The sequence below is a fragment of the Cherax quadricarinatus genome, chromosome 87, assembly GCF_038502225.1.
Source record: "Cherax quadricarinatus isolate ZL_2023a chromosome 87, ASM3850222v1, whole genome shotgun sequence".
Taxonomy (NCBI): domain Eukaryota; kingdom Metazoa; phylum Arthropoda; class Malacostraca; order Decapoda; family Parastacidae; genus Cherax; species Cherax quadricarinatus.
Genome location: NC_091378.1, coordinates 5837565 through 5856501, shown reverse-complemented (window position 1 = coordinate 5856501; position 18937 = coordinate 5837565). Strand labels below are relative to the sequence as shown.

At 40.6% G+C, this 18937-nt stretch overlaps 1 protein-coding gene across 4 annotated transcripts in view; it reads left to right on the top strand.

The window, feature by feature from the left end:
- The window catches only part of LOC128703825 (neuroligin-2), a 446601-nt gene extending 428753 nt beyond the window's left edge, over positions 1-17848 (top strand). For 2 of the 4 annotated variants that reach the window (XM_070103745.1, XM_070103744.1), the window contains exons 9-10: positions 10521-10695; positions 12919-17848. In XM_070103745.1, the coding sequence (XP_069959846.1) occupies positions 10521-10695; positions 12919-13666 (923 nt within the window). In that variant the 3' untranslated portion in view covers positions 13667-17848. The remainder of the gene's footprint in view (positions 1-10520; positions 10696-12918) is intronic. The other 2 variants (XR_011394466.1, XM_070103747.1) reach the window with 2 other exon arrangements.
- Positions 17849-18937: the final 1089 nt, after the last annotated feature.

Genomic DNA, 18937 nt, shown 5'->3' with positions numbered 1-18937 from the left:
CTGTTAGTGGTAAGTGACTAGATAGCCACATTTTTTATCACTAGTAGTTAATTCATCTAGTCTATTAAATTTGCTAATATTAACTCTCCCCAAGTATTTTATTATGTCAAGGCTCCAAAATAGTGTCAGGCCTCGGAAAAAATAAACGAGTTTTGAGGACCCTGGCGTCATATTCACCTATAAATACAGACCAGAAGGTTGTGTTGAGTATTAGATATAGGTGAGTACAAATAGGAAGCGCGTCTGTCTGGCGCTCAGCAGACGGAGGATCGAGCCTCTATTACGTCTTGCGCTGAATGACCCACATGGGTCTAGCGCTTAAAATGAATTAAATAAAAAAAAATAAATAAATGTGTTGAATATTGGTTCATTCTCTGTTATTCTGTTGTTATTCCTAGTTAAAAGTACTATTGTTACTTTACTTTTTTCCTCTCGTGATGCACTTGAAAATTCTCTGTGCATTTTTTTCATGGTTTTGTTTAACTGTTTTTATTTTTTTCTTGGTTTTTTCAAAGTATATGAACATTTCTAGTTTGTTTTTTTTCTCTCTAAGTATGTGTAGTTATTATGGTCTTAGTGTATTAGTCAGGTTATAATTCTTATATCCATTACATTTGCTTTCCTGTCTATGACCGGACTTGTTTATCCCATCAAACAAGCCTAGATATTCTTATTTTTTTTTTAAATTTTATCTTTCTTGGTATGTCAGTCTTTTCAGAATTTCGATTTTTTTAATCTGTTCGACATTTATTCTCTGTTACACATGCATCTCTGTATTTTAGAATGGTCATAGTATTATTTTGTATCTGGTATATCATGAGACTCAAGCTTCACGTGATTATGTAATGTCACATTATGTGATCAGAACTAAGTCAAAAATATTGTTGCTTAGAGTAGTCGAATTGATGATTGATTTGTCGTCATTCATGGTGGGTCTGGCGGCCTCCCGGGCCCCTGGTTGTGCTCCTCTTTCTTAGGCTTCATTTTGTTAGGCTTCAGTTTACGTTAGGCTCCAGTTTACGTTAGGCTCCAGTTTACGTTAGGCTCCAGTTTACGTTAGGCTCCAGTTTACGTTAGGCTCCAGTTTATGTTAGGCTTCAGTTTATATACAACCCGCTCGGTATTGTGCCTTGTTATTCTTCAGTTTGTTAGGCTTCAGTTTATTTTAGGCTCCGGTTTATTTTATGCTCTAGTATATTTTAGGCTTCAGTTTATGCTAGGAGCATTAAAGTCACCAACTAACGTTGTCTCTCTGGCTAAAAATTACCTTTAAATTCGTTATACAAATGAGCGTCAGCCCTCTGCCTTTGGTGGGACGATCTGCTTCACACGATATGACGTTCTTGTTTCTGTGGAAAATATTGTATATATTTACGGAAATACAGTATTTTATATGTAAATTGATGGTTTATATTGTATTTAATAAAAAATATATTATAAAAAATGGGAAGCTCTGCGCCTGCGCAGAGGACTCGCCATTGTGTTTTTGAATGAGCCAAGAAAACGTTAGTGAAAATAAGAATTTTCGTCGCTCTAGAGGTTATATTGGGCTTACACCTCTCAAATAGGAGCTGAAATTGTTGGATGTGCATTTCTGCAAAATTTGAGCATTAAATCGATGTACAGGACAGCTCCAGGAACCTCAGATAAGCTATCTAAATTATGTTTGTAATTCTGGCCAGTATTATCATCATAAATTTAGTTAGAGGGAGGGTTTTGAGTATTATACACAGTAATCTCCAGACTAATTGGTGAGTGTTATGATTATAAATTCTCCTTCTGTTATATAAATGTGTATATGTAATCATTTATTAATTTTAATATACAGTCCACAAAAATTATAATTTTACCAGAATTCCCGGTGTGTATAAACATTTCATTTGCAATTAATATAGGTCTAGAGCAACTTGTGGACAGATAGATGGTAGGTATCGAAGGGGGACATTTTTGCCACCTAGGTGTCCTAAAAATTCCTACTTGTCTCTGTAACTTTGATAAATAATAATCATATTTGTTACCATTTACTTGTATGTATGTAATGAGATTCATCCAGGTAAATGTAATTTTCCATAGTTTCCACAGGCTTGGATTTCTGCATGTATACTTTTAGATGTATACTTCTAGATGTATACTTCTAGATGTATACTTCTAGATGTATACTTCTAGATGTATACTACTACTACTAGAAATAATCGTCCGCTTTTCCAGGGTATTTCATGACCCAAACGTGTATACCTCACGACCCACACCCATGTAAACCTCATGACCCAAACTCACGTATACCTCACGACCCACACCCATGTAAACCTCATGACCCAAACTCATGTATACCTCACGACCCACACCTATGTATACATCACCATTATTAATATATCCAGTCAAGGATATTTTTTGCTATTTCATGTCTTTTTTTTTTTTTTTTTTTTTTTTTTTTTTTTTTTTTTTAGGGAAGTCTAGCCTAAATTTACTAACAACAGTAACATCCGCATTTTCTGATAATGAGGGGAAACTAACCTATTCCACCGGTTTAAAGTTTACTTTTGCACTCGTCTCCCTACTTCCACTAACCCCCTGCCCAGGAACACCCCTGCCCCTCCCTATACCTACCTTTCACACAACCTGCAACTGTTGGATTATTTTTATAATCAAAAAGAAGCGCTAAACCACAAGGGCTATACAGCGCTGCATGCAGCTGTGAGAACTTTCCAGTTTAACTCTGACTTGATTATAAAATAATCCAATAATGAACCAAAAGAATCTTAGAAAACTTACCTGACCTTATAACAAGAACAATTTATTTTAGCCTAATCCAACTAAATATATTTTAGATTTGTTTACAAATGAGAATATGAATAATTTGATTCCTTGTTTTTCTTTTTTTTAACGCGCTACGTTCATTGATGCGAAACTAGAACCTACCACCACTATTGCTTCTGCTGCTACCATGACGACCACCAACACTGCCTCTACCACCTGGTGGCTGAAGCTCTCGCTTCACACGGCGAAGTCTGGGTTCGATTCCCAGAGAGGGTAAAAACATTGGGCATGTTTCTTTACACTGGTTGTCTGTTCACCCATCAGCAAAATGGGTATCTGGGTAATAGTCGACTGGTGTGGGTCGCATCGTGGTACAAAACTGACTTAATGTGCCCGAAATGCTCTGCAAAATAAGCGGCTTTCTATATAGTATGTCAATGACGTCAGCGATCTCTGTCTACCTTGTACATGTACTTGTAGAAATAGATATTATTATTATTACCTCCTTGCGTTCTCCCGGCCTCGCCTCTCTCGTATATATACTGACTCCCTTCCCTTCGCGCTTGTGTGTGACTAGTTAATGGTCAAAGTCGGACCGAAACGTCGTTATAAGTTTCTATGTACGAGTTATTTGTGTCTAAAACTCATTGGAAGGGAATCAGTTTCTCTGACTTTATAATGCAGCTGTACTGACATTGTGTCCATACACCTTTCTAAGTTTGGTTGATGTTTTCTTACTCCTGGTATGTGTTGGACAGTGTAGTTGATAGTTGACTGGATGATCTACCAGCATGCGCCAGTAGGCCTGCTGCATGGTTCCTTTATTATTCAACTTAAATGATTATATTGAAGGCATTACTGACGACTATAATTATTATAATCATTTGGGAGCGCTAAACCCTTAGGATTATACAACGCATGTGGGGGGGGAGGGATGGAAGGTATTCAGGCTCAATTCACGGAACTGGAGCACAGATCCAATTCCCTAGATCAAGAGCCCCTCACCAGCGTCATATGTTTCACCTGTGTAACTTGCTTTAGCAGTCTAATGTTGAGGCATGAGGGTAGAGACATAGTGAAATCATATATGTGCAGCAGGTGAAGATATTATCACAGATGGGCGGGGCCCACTGGTTGACGTAGATCAGACCCATGAAGTGGGCCAGAGGTCAGCAGTTGAGTTGTAGAATATGTCCTCCATACCAAGATTCTTTGATGTTATTGTGTCGGTACACAATACTGACGTGATATATATATATATGTCGTGCCGAATAGGTAAACCTGGAGTTTACCTGGAGAGAGTTCCGGGAGTCAACGCCCCCGCGGCCCGGTCTGTGACCAGACCTCCTGGTGGATCAGAGCCTGATCAACCAGGCTGTTGCTGCTGGCAGCACGCAAACCAACGTACGAGCCACAGCCCAGCTGATCAGGAACTGACTTCAAGTGCTTGTCCAGTGCCAGCTTGAAGACTGCCAGGGGTCTGTTGGTAATCCCCCTTATGTGTGCTGGGAGGCAGTTGAACAGTCTCGGGCCCCTGACACTTATTGTATGGTCTCTTAACGTGCTAGTGACACCCCTGCTTTTCATTGGGGGGATGTTGCATCGTCTGCCAAGTCTTTTGCTTTCGTAGTGAGTGATTTTCGTGTGCAAGTTCGGTACTAGTCCCTCTAGGATTTTCCAGGTGTATATAATCATGTATCTCTCCCTCCTGCGTTCCAGGGAATACAGGTTTAGGAACCTCAAGCGCTCCCAGTAATTGGTGTTTTATCTCCGTTATGCGCGCCGTGAAAGTTCTCTGTACATTTTCTAGGTCGGCAATTTCACCTGCCTTGAAAGGTGCTGTTAGTGTGCAGCAATATTCCAGCCTAGATAGAACAAGTGACCTGAAGAGTGTCATCATGGGCTTGGCCTCCCTAGTTTTGAAGGTTCTCATTATCCATCCTGTCATTTTTCTAGCAGATGCGATTGATACAATGTTATGGTCCTTGAAGGTGAGATCCTCCGACATGATCACTCCCAGGTCTTTGACGTTGGTGTTTCGCTCTATTTTGTGGCCAGAATTTGTTTTGTACTCTGATGAAGATTTAATTTCCTCATGTTTACCATATCTGAGTAATTGAAATTTCTCATCGTTGAACTTCATATTGTTTTCTGCAGCCCACTGAAAGATTTGGTTGATGTCCGCCTGGAGCCTTGCAGTGTCTGCAATGGAAGACACTGTCATGCAGATTCGGGTATCATCTGCAAAGGAAGACACGGTGCTGTGGCTGACATCCTTGTCTATGTCGGATATGAGGATGAGGAACAAGATGGGAGCGAGTACTGTGCCTTGTGGAACAGAGCTTTTCACCGTAGCTGCCTCGGACTTTACTCTGTTGACGACTACTCTCTGTGTTCTGTTAGTGAGGAAATTATAGATCCATCGACCGACTTTTCCTGTTATTCCTTTAGCACGCATTTTGTGCGCTATTACGCCATGGTCACACTTCTCGAAGGCTTTTGCAAAGTCTGTATATATTACATCTGCATTCTTTTTGTCTTCTAGTGCATTTAGGACCTTGTCGTAGTGATCCAATAGTTGAGACAGACAGGAGCGACCTGTTCTAAACCCATGTTGCCCTGGGTTGTGTAACTGATGGGTTTCTAGACGGGTGGTGATCTTGCTTCTTAGGACCCTTTCAAAGATTTTTATGGTATGGGATGTTAGTGCTATTGGTCTGTAGTTCTTTGCTGTTGTTTTACTGCCCCCTTTGTGGAGTGGGGCTATGTCTGTTGTTTTTAGTAACTGTGGGACGACCCCCGTGTCCATGCTCCCTCTCCATAGGATGGAAAAGGCTCGTGATAGGGGCTTCTTGCAGTTCTTGATGAACACAGAGTTCCATGAGTCTGGCCCTGGGGCAGAGTGCATGGGCATGTCATTTATCGCCTGTTCGAAGTCATTTGGCGTCAGGATAACATCGGATAGGCTTGTGTTAATCAAATTTTGTGGCTCTCTCATAAAAAATTCATTTTGATCTTCGACTCTCAGTCTGGTTAGCGGCTTGCTAAAAACTGAGTCATATTGGGACTTGAGTAGCTCACTCATTTCCTTGTTGTCATCTGTGTAGGACCCATCTTGTTTAAGTAGGGGCCCAATACTGGATGTTGTTCTCGATTTTGACTTGGCATAGGAGAAGAAATACTTTGGGTTTCTTTCGATTTCATTTATGGCTTTTAGTTCTTCCCGCGATTCCTGACTCCTAAAGGATTCTTTTAGCTTAAGTTCGATGCTTGCTATTTCTCTGACCAGTGTCTCCCTACGCATTTCAGATATATTGACCTCTTTTAGCCGCTCTGTTATTCTTTTCCGTCGCCTGTAAAGGGAGCGCCTGTCTCTTTCTATTTTACATCTACTCCTCCTTTTTCTTAGAGGAATACATAAGAACATAAGAAAGGAGGAACACTGCAGGAGGCCTGCTGGCCCATACTAGGCAGGTCCTTTACAATTCATCCCACTAACAAAACATTTACCCAACCCGATTTTCAATGCTACCCAAGAAATAAGCTCTGATGTGAAAGTCCCACTCAAATCCAACCCTTCCCACTCATGTACTTATCCAACCTAGATTTGAAACTACCCAAAGTCCTAGCCTCAATAACCCAACTAGGTAGACTGTTCCACTCATCAACTACCCTATTTCCAAACCAATACTTTCCTATGTCCTTTCTAAATCTAAACTTATCTAATTTAAATCCATTACTGCGGGTTCTCTCTTGGAGAGACATCCTCAAGACCTTATTAATATCCCCTTTATTAATACCTATCTTCCACTTATACACTTCGATCAGGTCTCCCCTCATTCTTCGTCTAACAAGTGAATGTAACTTAAGAGTCTTCAATCTTTCTTCATAAGGAAGATTTCTGATGCTATGTATTAATTTAGTCATCCTACGCTGAATGTTTTCTAACGAATTTATGTCCACTTTGTAATACGGAGACCAGAACTGAGCTGCATAATCAAGGTGAGGCCTTACTAATGATGTATAAAGCTGCAGTATGACCTCTGGACTTCTGTTGCTTACACTTCTTGATATAAATCCCAGTAATCTATTTGCCTTATTACGTACGCTTAGGCATTGCTGTCTTGGTTTAAGGTTGCTGCTCACCATAACCCCCAAGTCCTTTTCGCAATCTGTATGGCTAAGTTCTACATCATTTAGTTTATAAGTACTAGGGTTATGGGCACTCCCAAGCTTCAGAACCTTGCACTTATCTACATTGAACTGCATCTGCCACTTTTCTGACCAAGAATAGAGTTTGTTTAAATCCTCCTGAAGTTCCCTAACATCTACGTTTGAATCAATTATCCTACCTATCTTTGTGTCATCGGCGAATTTGCTCATATCACTAGTAATTCCCTCATCAAGATCATTGATATATATTATAAACAACAACGGGCCCAAGACTGATCCCTGTGGAACGCCACTTGTTACAGATCCCCACTCGGATTTAACCCCATTTATGGACACTCTCTGCTTCCTGTCAGTGAGCCATGACTCGATCCACGAGAGCACTTTTCCCCCAATGCCATGGGCTGCCACTTTCTTTAACAGTCTATGGTGCGGAACTCTATCAAAAGCCTTACTAAAATCTAAGTAAATAATATCAAATTCTTTATTGTGGTCAACAGCCTCAAAAGCTTTACTGAAGAAAGTTAATAAATTAGTTAGACAAGACCGGCCTCTTGTGAATCCATGCTGAGTATCATTAATCAAGCTATGCTTATCGAGATGGCTTCTTATAATCTCAGCTATAATTGACTCTAGTAATTTGCCTACAATTGAGGTCAGGCTTATTGGGCGGTAATTTGACGGTAACGACTTGTCCCCTGTTTTAAAAATAGGAGTTACATTAGCCATCTTCCACATATCAGACACTACACCTGTTTGAAGAGATAAATTAAAAATATTAGTTAATGGTTCACAGAGTTCCATTTTGCATTCCTTAAGAACCCTTGAAAAAACCTCATCAGGACCCGGCGACTTATTTTGCTTCAGTCTGTCTATCTGCCTCACAACCATCTCACTAGTGACTGTGATGTTACATAATTTATCTTCTTCTAGCCCACTGTAAAAATTAAGCCTTGTGCATACATCGAGTGCCACCGAGTTAATCTGTTCTAGGCATAAGTTGGGGTCTGTGTTGCTTAGTATATCTTCCCAGCTTATATCGGTTAGGACTTGGTTTACTTGGTCCCACTTTATGTTTTTGTTATTGAAGTTGAATTTGGTGAATGCTTCCTCGTGACTAGTCTCATTATGTCGGTCTGGGGCTCCACGCATACATGTCTGAACCTCAATTATGTTGTGATCTGAGTATATTGTTTTTGATATGGTGACATTTCTTATCAGATCATCATTGTTAGTGAAGATGAGGTCTAGTGTATTCTCCAGTCTAGTAGGCTCTATTATTTGCTGGTTTAAATTGAATTTTGTGCAGAGATTTAAAAGCTCGTGTGAGTGTGAGTTTTCATCAGAGCTGCCTCCTGGTATTATTATTGCAACAATATTATTTGCTATATTCCTCCATTTTAGGTGCCTTAAGTTGAAATCCCCCAGGAGCAAGATGTTGGGTGCAGGAGCTGGAAGATTTTCCAGACAGTGGTCAATTTTTAACAGCTGTTCCTGGAATTGCTGGGATGTTGCATCCGGAGGCTTGTAGACTACCACAATGACTATGTTTTGGTTCTCGACCTTTACTGCTAAAACTTCCACTACATCATTTGAGGCATTATGCAGTTCTGTGCAAACAAGTGACTCTGCAATGTACAGGCCAACCCCCCCCCCCCCTTTTGCCTGTTCACTCTGTCACATCTGTATAGGTTGTAACCTGGGATCCATATTTCGTTGTCCAAGTGATCCTTTATGTGGGTCTCAGTGAAAGCCGCGAACATTGCCTTTGCCTCTGCAAGCAGTCCACGGATGAAAGGTATTTTGTTGTTTGTTGCTGGCTTTAGACCCTGTATATTTGCAAAGAAGAATGTTATCGGACTGGTGGTATTGTTGGTACTGGGGGGGGGGATTTTTTTTCCGGCATTAGTATCTGTATCTGTTGGTTTGGAGTGGAGGCTATCGACTGTGGTTCCACTCCAGGAATGACTGGATTTGGTGTACGATTTCTGCCATTTCCTGCCAGTTTTTTTTCCTTCCTGGCACTAAAAAACCTCTCCCTCTTGAATGGCTGTGGCTACCCAGGTTTTCCCATGGCCTAGATGTTTTTTATCTTTTTGTCCCCTTTAGATGGTATGCCTGGCAATTTAAGTTATAGCACAGTCTTTCCTGTACTGAAGAGGTACACAGTTCAGGGTGAAAAAGTTTACAGGAAGGGAGTTTGCATTTTCCTGTTGTCATATGGGCATGGCATTTTCTAGGGTGATCATAGTTGCACGTCCCATCTGTTTTTCCAGATTTCCCATGCCAGCAGATACCGAGTGCATAGTATGTGCACAGGCTTGGTTTCCGTTTGCCTTGGGTTTCTGTGACTGTATTTCCTGTTGGTGCATGTTTCCCTGTCTTATTTCTATCCTCCCTAGCACCAACAATGGAGCTCCCACCAGTTGTTTTTGGTAATATATCCTCACTATTGCTAGTGGAGTCCTCTTGTTTGCTATTTCCTGCGGTAAAGCTGGTCATTTAGCAAAAATTCATTTAAAATTAAGTCCTTTTCCAAAATTTTCTCTTATACGTTTAAAGATATTTTTTTTATTTATGTTAATGTAAAAATTAATAATTTTGTACCAAAAGAACCTTAGAAAACTTACCTAACCTTATTATAACAAGCGCAGTTTAATTTAGCCTATTGCAACTAAATATATTTTAGACAAGTTTATAATAATAAACACAATGAAATGTATTTTTTCGTTAGGTTCAGAAGGATTTTTGTGAAATTATTGCATACCCAAATTTTCGGTTGCCTTATTCGGCAAGAAGAGCGTTGCTATTTAAGCCAAAATCGCAAGTTTTACCTATTCGGCACGATATATATATATATATATATATATATATATATATATATATATATATATATATATATATATATATATATATATATACTGTATATATTTTTTTTTTTTTTTATCACACTGGCCGATTCCCACCAAGGCAGGGTGGCCCGAAAAAGAAAAACTTTCACCATCATTCACTCCATCACTGTCTTGCCAGAAGGGTGCTTTACACTACAGTTTTTAAACTGCAACATTAACACCCCTCCTTCAGAGTGCAGGCACTGTACTTCCCATCTCCAGGACTCAAGTCCGGCCTGCCGGTTTCCCTGATATTATTATATATATATAATGATATATATTATATATATATAATTCATATGCATGAATATATAACTGGAAAAAGTCACTGATCTTTTTGAGCCATCTTAAGTAATTACCTGGAGAGAGTTCCGGGGGTCAACGCCCCCGCGGCCCGGTCTGTGACCAGGCCTCATGGTGGAACGGCCTGATCAACCAGGCTGTTACTGCTGGCTGCACCCATTCCAACGTACGAGCCACAGCCCGGCTAGTCAGGTACTGACTTTAGGTGCCTGTCCAGTGCCTGGCTGTCTTTTGGTATTCCCCCTTATGTATGCTGGGAGGCAGTTGAATAGTCTTGGGCCCCTGACACATTGTTAGATTTTAGGACAATTGTAATTTCTCATCGTTTAATTATACCTAAAAAAATTATCTCGGTTATTATAATCCACAACGTTTTTTTTTTCCCCCTGTGGTGTACAGACCTGAAGCCTCGCGTGAAGGATCACTATCGGTCGCACCAGCTGAGTTTTTGGTTGCAGCTGATCCCACAGCTGCACCTGGCCGGCAAGGATGCACCTGAGGCGCACCATCACCTGGAGAACCATAACGACTGGAACTCCTACCGTGGCTACGTCAGGTCCGAGCCAGTTACCAGGTACCGGGGCCCCCTGGGGCGTGGGGCTGGGGAGGAGTGTCAGTGATGGATGTTGTGGAGATGGGTGTGGAGTGTTAGTGATGGATGTTGTGGAGATGGGTGTGGAGTGTTAGTGATGGATGATGTAAGGAAGATATTCATAATGTATAACCAATGTCACACAGGTGTTCTGTCGCAGCCATACTGTGTGTGGCTAGTCTTGCACACCCACGCTACTGTTTGGTCTCACACCCACACTACTGTTTGGTCTCACACCCACGCTATTGTTTGGTCTCACACCCACACTACTGTTTGGTCTCACACCCACGCTATTGTTTGGTCTCACACCCACACTACTGTTTGGTCTCACACCCACGATATTGTTTGGTCTCACCCACGCTATTGTTTGGTTTCTTACACACCAGTACTATTGCTTGGTTTCTTTCATCCACTCTACTATCTGGTTTTCTTATTGTCTTTATTTAAAGATTACAGTGCTGGTGCTCATCGTTCCATATTTCAAGAGTATATAACTGCCTTCTTTATTTCTTCCCATTCTCCTCCCATTTCTTTGTTTCGACAGAAGAAAATATGAATTGTATACATAGCCGTGCACTTCACAAAAGAAAAAACAGTAAATTACTCCACGAACATGAGAGGAATTGGCAGTATGAGTCAAGTAACTGGTGATCGCCCTGCTGTAAGGCTCACCTCGGACACGTTAACTTTGTGCAGCACGTTAAGATTAGATTAGATTTTGCCACCGAAGTGGCTAGTTTATTGTGCACCCCATATCCATCCTGTGGACGGTAGCGCAAGAGCAAGTTAACAGTTGTGAATCCCAGAGGAATTTGTTTAATAGTTATACACTGTTCGTCTCTTTGTTCCCAGTCATTCCATCCCTCCCGGCCACCCATTCTTCCACGTGAAATGATTTCTGAACGTCCCATCACCGTGGGAGTTTCCTCTTTTCGTCAGCATGTAATGAGTAACACCACTGATTCAGCACTGAGGATATCGTTGGTGAAGGGGACTAAGGCACCAGTTTTTAAGATTTCGACTTGGGATGGATATTAGTGTCTGGATTATACGTAAACTAACCTCTCAGATAATACTAAACCTAAACGCCTGTGACTATGTTAGGGTTCATGACCCCAAGTTCCCTAATTGAACAAGGCACCTCTTCCGGACCAGTTCCCCCTGAAAAGTACAAGCAGTCGCACTGGGATTGCCGAATACTTGGGAATATAACTTCACCAATGCTTGATTATATGCCAGGGAAAATACAGCTGACCTCCTGACAGCTTAAGCTCCTCAAGTGGGAGGTTTCCTGGGGTCACGTCTCTACTTACTAGCTAAGAAGTGAAATGTAAATTGTGAGCACACTTCCTTCAACAAAAAATCTTGATATAATTAATAGGAAAAGTTTTTTTTTTTTATTCTTGATTTGGGTGTCTCCCGCTTCGAGATTCTTTATTCGAATGGCCGTTTAGCTAGCTAATTTACGAGTAGTACATCTCGTATACGAAACAGCCGCATTTCAGTCTGCCCTGGACCATTCTCGAGTTACAACTGACACTGGTCCAGGAAGGATCGAAATGTCATAAGGTTACTCTCTCCCCCAAGAACTGTGGCAGGTCTACCGGCCCATGCTAAGTCCTAAGTGCGTATTTTTTGGTAGCTTGTTCCAGCCACGAAGTATATTAATAACTCGTCTTAATGTATAGTGTGTAATATACTAGTATTTACTTAAACTTTGAATACTAGAAAAGAGATAAATGATATTTAGTTTCCCTTTTCTTAGTTTTTATTTAAAAATACTCCCCCTTTGTGTTTCTGAACACCTTGAATATTACTGACTTTAAATGGCTTAAAAATTAAATTACTTTAAAAAAAGGTAACCTCTTTTTTTTCCAAATTATCTTCTGCACGACTGAGTGTTGTCAGTTCACCTTTAATAAGCTATTATATATCAAGAAAATTATGAGGATGAAAGTTTTCACGTCATTTAATTTCAGTTTGTTGAGGTTAATGAGTCTTATTGTGAAGATTCAGACGGAGTAAATTCGAAATAATAAAAATCAAGTGATTTTCGTGTGTTTTATGATATTATTCTGTCAATTTAAACTGTTACAGTAGATATATAACTTTAGAAGGTGATCCTCTCATGATGTGCATATCTAAATTATTTTCTGTGTATGTTGTGGTAGCGAGACACGGCAGTAACCCAAGTGTCGTCCCCAGAGTCATCCTCCCGCCGGAGACTACGACGGAGGCGACCACGACGCGGCAGTATAACGTGTCAGCGGTGCTGCAGTCGACGCCGTCTAGCGCTGAGGGAAGCAACAGGACGGGAATGCGTTCCCACGCGTCTCTCAGCGATGGGTTTGCTGCCTACTCCACAGCACTCTCCGTCACCATAGCAATCGGGTGTTCCCTGCTCATCCTCAACGTCTTAATCTTTGCTGGTGTGTATTATCAGAGAGACAAGTCGCGTATGGAAGCCAAAAAGGTTTCTGAAAATGGAGGTTTGTTAGCACCCGCCCATAGCATCAGTGGTGACGTCCACACCCCTCCAACGCCCAGTCTCTCCGTTAAAGCTGACATGGCCGCCCGCATGGGGTCGGCAGGGATGAAGGCGCCGCCACCCACGCCCATGGCTCAGACCACACATTTACCTCCGCCAGAGTTCGCTGACTACCCCAGCCACACAGCGCACTATGGCACCGCCCACGGGGTGTCACACCTGCATACTCTACCTCGAGGGAGTATGGCCAAGATCGTCACGTGTGAGAACCAGAGCCAGCAGGGTGGCACTAGTCTCACCCTGTCGGTGCCGCGGGCCCCACCACCCCCTCAGGTCCCCTGTCAAGGCTCTGAGGCTCAACCATTATTGAAACAGACGTCCTTCACTTTCACCTCCCCCCACACCTCTACCACCTCCTCTAAGAGCCCAACTAAAGACTCCAACATGGGCGAACTACGAGTATAGCGTTACTAACGAGGCTTTCTAGTTCATCCCTTACCCGTGTCCACAAGCTCAGTCCGTGTAGGCACTCCACAACCCTTGCTTTAACGTAGTTCTCCCGCGTATTACCATCATTAGTAAGTGTTTTCATTTATACAGGCATCAGCTCTATGTGAAGATAAGTGATGTGACGAGTAACTTCATATGGTAGACCTGTTAGACTGATCATGTCCACCCTCGGTGTGAGGTTGCAATGCTGCTCAAATATCTAAGTCACTTCAACGGGATGTCTACTTCACCCCTCACTTTAATAACGTGAAATTGAGAAGTTAAAGCTACAGCATGTCATAAAGTATTAGGCTACTTTATGCGAATAGCCTTAGTGTTACGGATCTAATGTGGGTATCGTAATAATGAAAATGTGTCGGAAAATGTGCGTTATAGACAATAGTGAACAATACATTTCCCCCGTTTTATGGGTTGGATTATAATATAGTTTGGTAATACAGAGGAAAGATTCCGATGCAGAAACTATTATAAAAATCCATTAAGAAGTATATGTTAGGGAACAGTTTCCTAACGAGATCCACAACTCCTTCATAGTAACTGTTTTAAACAGGACCGGAGTGTTTAAATACAATACCAAATACGGACCAAAATGATAAATATAAAAAATTACACTGGCGCTCTTAGCCAGCCTATCGCAAACATTTTTTGGCACTGAATCATTTGGGCACTGAGTAAATATCAGTACCCTTCGTGAACTCCAAACTGGTGAACTTCGCTCCTTAAATAGTGAGGCCAAACTTCGTAGATGTACAAGTATGAACAATCGAAGAGAATACTCGACTTATTGTGCTTTTTAGGTATTTGCAAACATTTATATTGTTACTTATGTTAAAGCTAGTATGACAGGTTCATTGTCATCTAACGACAAACCTTGTACATACAATGCAATCATGCAACTTTGCCAGGTACAGTGGTGAGGTTGAGTGCAGTCAACTGCATCAAATGTGAAAGTTAAAAATTTTTACTCTTTTAATGGATACTGTAACATAGATTCATGTGTGAGTGAGAAGTGTGAGATCCACAGCTTTGCTTAACACTTCTGAATGATTGACGTACACCTGCAGTGTTTTCGTTATTCGTTTAAGTGTTGTTTATGATGGTTTTGTAAGTGTTCTCATTTAACCTTTATACTGCCTAGTTGACGTGATCAGCCTCTTTGAGGCCCCAACCAGACTTAACACAGTAAATACCTAGTCTTACCTCCAACCCATCTATAAGATCATATACAAATCTGCACTTCGGAGGAAAAAACTAATTACGACGTTTCGGTCCGACTTGAACCGACATAAGCCAGTCCAGTGTCTGGTCACATTAGTGTAGTACAGATAAGATTGTTGCAGTTACTCCTCTCTTAAAATCTAAAAAAAAAAAATGGACAAATATGGTACATATTTCACGATTTTGTTTATTAGTGCCTCAAATATATCTGCAAAAAAAAAATATTAATATTTGTCTTATTCCAGCAGCTGTGTGATTTAAGGAAAATATTCCTCGCTATCCAGTATAAATCCAGCCACCTGGAAACAGGACACAACCCAGCATAAGTTTTTAATGCAGGTTAAATATCGCATTTGAAGAGGGACAGAGAAAGCATTCAGAAATTATCTCATGGAAACCAATATCTCAGTTTCTTTAAAAATAATAATAAAATTGGCACCTACACAGCTCGAAACTAATCTGATTTTTTTTTTTCACTAAGATTCACTACCTTTGAAAGTTTAAAGCCAATTGGAAGAGGCTTTTCCTAGTTATTACACGGCTCGTTATCACTATTTCTTCAGTAAAATTGGTAAATTAGGCCTTAAAAAGAGCAGTAACAATGTATATTCAGAGCAAAACGCATTGGTAATAAGTCTGAAGCTGATCCAGTTGTATTCTCGATTAATTGGGGAAAAAAATGCCTCACAACTTTTAATAAACTCGGTAAGATAACACATTGCAGAGGATTAATCCAGACATTTAGGGTTTGAAACCGACCAGAAGATGCATTCTCCAGCTAATGCATTGGATCCAACAATTCCAAGTTTCTTAACGGCACTAGTGAATTGGCATAATTTCACCTATGCAGCCTAGCCTAAACTGGTAACCTCTTATATCATCAACCCTTAAAGTTACCTTTTTCCTGTACGTAAAAATCTGTTACAAATATACTTTTTTACTAGTTTTATGCTTCACGTAATTCATAGATTCCATCTGAGCAAGAATTTAAGAAGCTGATCATGTCAATTCTCAACTTAAAAACACCTGAATTCTGAAGCCCTGAGTACGTGTGGGGTTGTGTATATATGTGTGGGTTCTGTACGTGTGTGCGTGTTTATGTGCTTGTGTGTGTATGTGTGTGTGTGTGTAATACTATGGCTCACCAGCTGACTGTACTATCAAGAAAGCACACATGATATTAAGAGGTCCAAGCTCAGTGTTTTTCTGAGTGTACTGTCGTGTGTGTTGTTCCTAGCTTAGCCATAGCACGGTAATGACTGACGTTTAAAATTAATTTAACCTCTTCATTCGTTCTCAAATGATAAAAACTGTTGACGTTTTATCTTCTTAAACTCGTGTGTGCATAGAGGTTCTCACAAGAGCAGCTTAACTGCGGTGGAAAATGTAATATTGAGTAAAGCAGTCACTACAAACAAGATGGTGGATGTATCTAAACAGCAGCTCCCCCGTCAAGAGGAGCACCAACCCAAGTCTTCTATTTTTGCTCTTTCTCTTCTCTATACTATTCGTTTCTGTTGTTGACGGTCAACAATTGGAATTCTTGTCTTTCCTCTAAAAAATGGGAACAACATGAACTCTCAGGTTCCCTCGTCTGGATTTTTGTTTCGTATTTTTCACATTTTATACAGCCATAGTTGTCTGTCAGGATCGATCCCTAATTTCACCGGCCCTTCCTCTTTTATTGACTCATCTCCATAAGATGTCCCACGAAAATTTCCTGTCACACGCAACGTATTTTACAAAGATTTTTCAGACTTAGTGACATGCTGAAAGAGTGACTTGTTAAACGAGGCATGTGTGTGTTGTATTGGAACTCATAGAGCGCTTTGATTTATTGTCTTCTGTCTCGGATAAATTTAGTAAAGTGTAATGCATGAGGCTCAATCCTCCGTCCTCCCAGACAGGAGTATGTGTCAGAACCCGGCTATGGCATCAGTGTTTAAAAATGGAGATGTGAATCATTCTGTTAAGCTGGTTGAGAGTGGATTGCTGTGTGTGTGTTTGGCGCCCACACAAACACGGAATATTCAAAATAGGACATTAATGCTCACACTCACACACACACACACACACACTCACACTCAAAAATCACAACACACTTTTCCACGTTTTATGTGAAGAAGACAGTATTATCATGGCTGTGTGTGTGGAAGCAATGCTGGACTCGCCATCATGGCCTCACAATCAGCCGCTCCCCTCCTCCCCATCCTTCATTTATCCTCTGCACATCTAATTTACCTGCACAGAAAATCCTTATATCTTTGTTTGACTCTTGTGGAGAAATTACAAGTTGTAACACTAGCTACTAGTGGGAAGACATTTCACCGTGTTGGGTTTTATCACGACCTGATGAGGCTCATCCACATGGAATGTTTGTCTCAATAAAAGCTTCTATAACCTGTTTTCTCTTCTGCTATCGTCGCCAGTAAGACATTTGGATCCTTGTTTGACTCGGTTGACTCTTTTCATCAATTGTAAACAATGTTTGAAGGTGACTACTTGTATTTATAACTTTTGTTGACTCGGTTGACTCTTTTCATCAATTGTAAACAATGTTTGAAGATGACTACTTGTATTTATAACTTTTGTTGACTCGGTTGACTCTTTTCATCAATTGTAAACAATGTTTGAAGGTGACTACTTGTATTTATAACTTTTGTTCGTGCTGGGTTTTTAATAACATTGCCTTCAGAGATTCTGACTTGAAAACAAATCTGTATATGTCACAGGATCAGTGGTTTTCGACCGTATCTTTTATGCTAATAAGAGTTACTTTCCAACATTTGTGAAAGGTAAATCGTTACTTATTTGCATACGACGTTAGGTTAAAAATCACTGTGACTCTGTTTATGTGAATTGTCTTTGACGGCAATAAGTAACTCATGAAGTAGGGTTAATAAATTGTTCAAATGGCGACTTTTTTGGTTTATTTACCTGCCTCATATTCCTTGAAGGAATGAATAAGGTCACTCATAAATGAATGAATAGGGTCACCCATGAAGGAATGAATAGGGTCACCCATGAAGGAGAGAATGTGGAAGACTGAAGCAAGGATGTTATTAGCCTTATTGCTGTATAGTCCTTGTGGCTTAGCGCTTCTTTTTGATTATAATAATAATAATATTAGCCTTATTACGCACCCCATAACCTATTTTGTGGACGGTGGTAACAAGATTACAGTCACGTAATGGGATCAAGGACTGAGCACTCGTGTAATGGTAGCTAAGCAAGTAACTGTAGCAATCAGCTTCTTCGATATTTATACCTTCCACCCCCCCCCCCCACATGCGCTGTATAACCCTACGGATTTAGCGTCCCCTATGATAAATAATCTATATATTTTTTATCTGGTTAAAGCCGTAATGAGTTAGTAATAACAGACAGGAATTCAGCTACAAAACTTACAAAGTATTTTATGTTGTGATTTTAAATTATTTATACTACATATTTTAGAAGGGATGTAATAGTTCTTATACAATGTTTACAGAGAATGGAAGGAGAATATAAGAGCATAAGGGATAAAGTCACGTAGCACCAGAAGGGGAAGGATAGCCAGTTGGTTTATGTAAGATTAAGTTAGTACCAGTGAGGTCTGAGGAAGAACCCGATGACGTCTCCTCTACCAGTACGAATCTTGTACCAGGACGTCCTTGTTCTTGGGTTTCCCGTATACTATGAAGGTAAGTTTTTCGTTGTCGTATCAGTTATCAGTAGTACGTGCCTCATATGTAACCCTTGGTGAAGCACTCATTGACTGTCACGTGACTCACTGCTGACCATAGCATGACGTAACAAGTCACCCTTTGAATGCCGTGTCCTCGGGCACTGGTCTCAGTTCCCATCGAGATATCGCAGAGTAGACAGGTCAGGCCAAGGCTCTGAGTGCTCCCTTGATCATCTTATACGCTACCAAGACATCCAACGTTAGTATTATTTACTCCAAATTCATCAGTGAACCCCCACGACAGTCATTGTCTAGAACATCAAGAATGGGAGTTTCTCCTC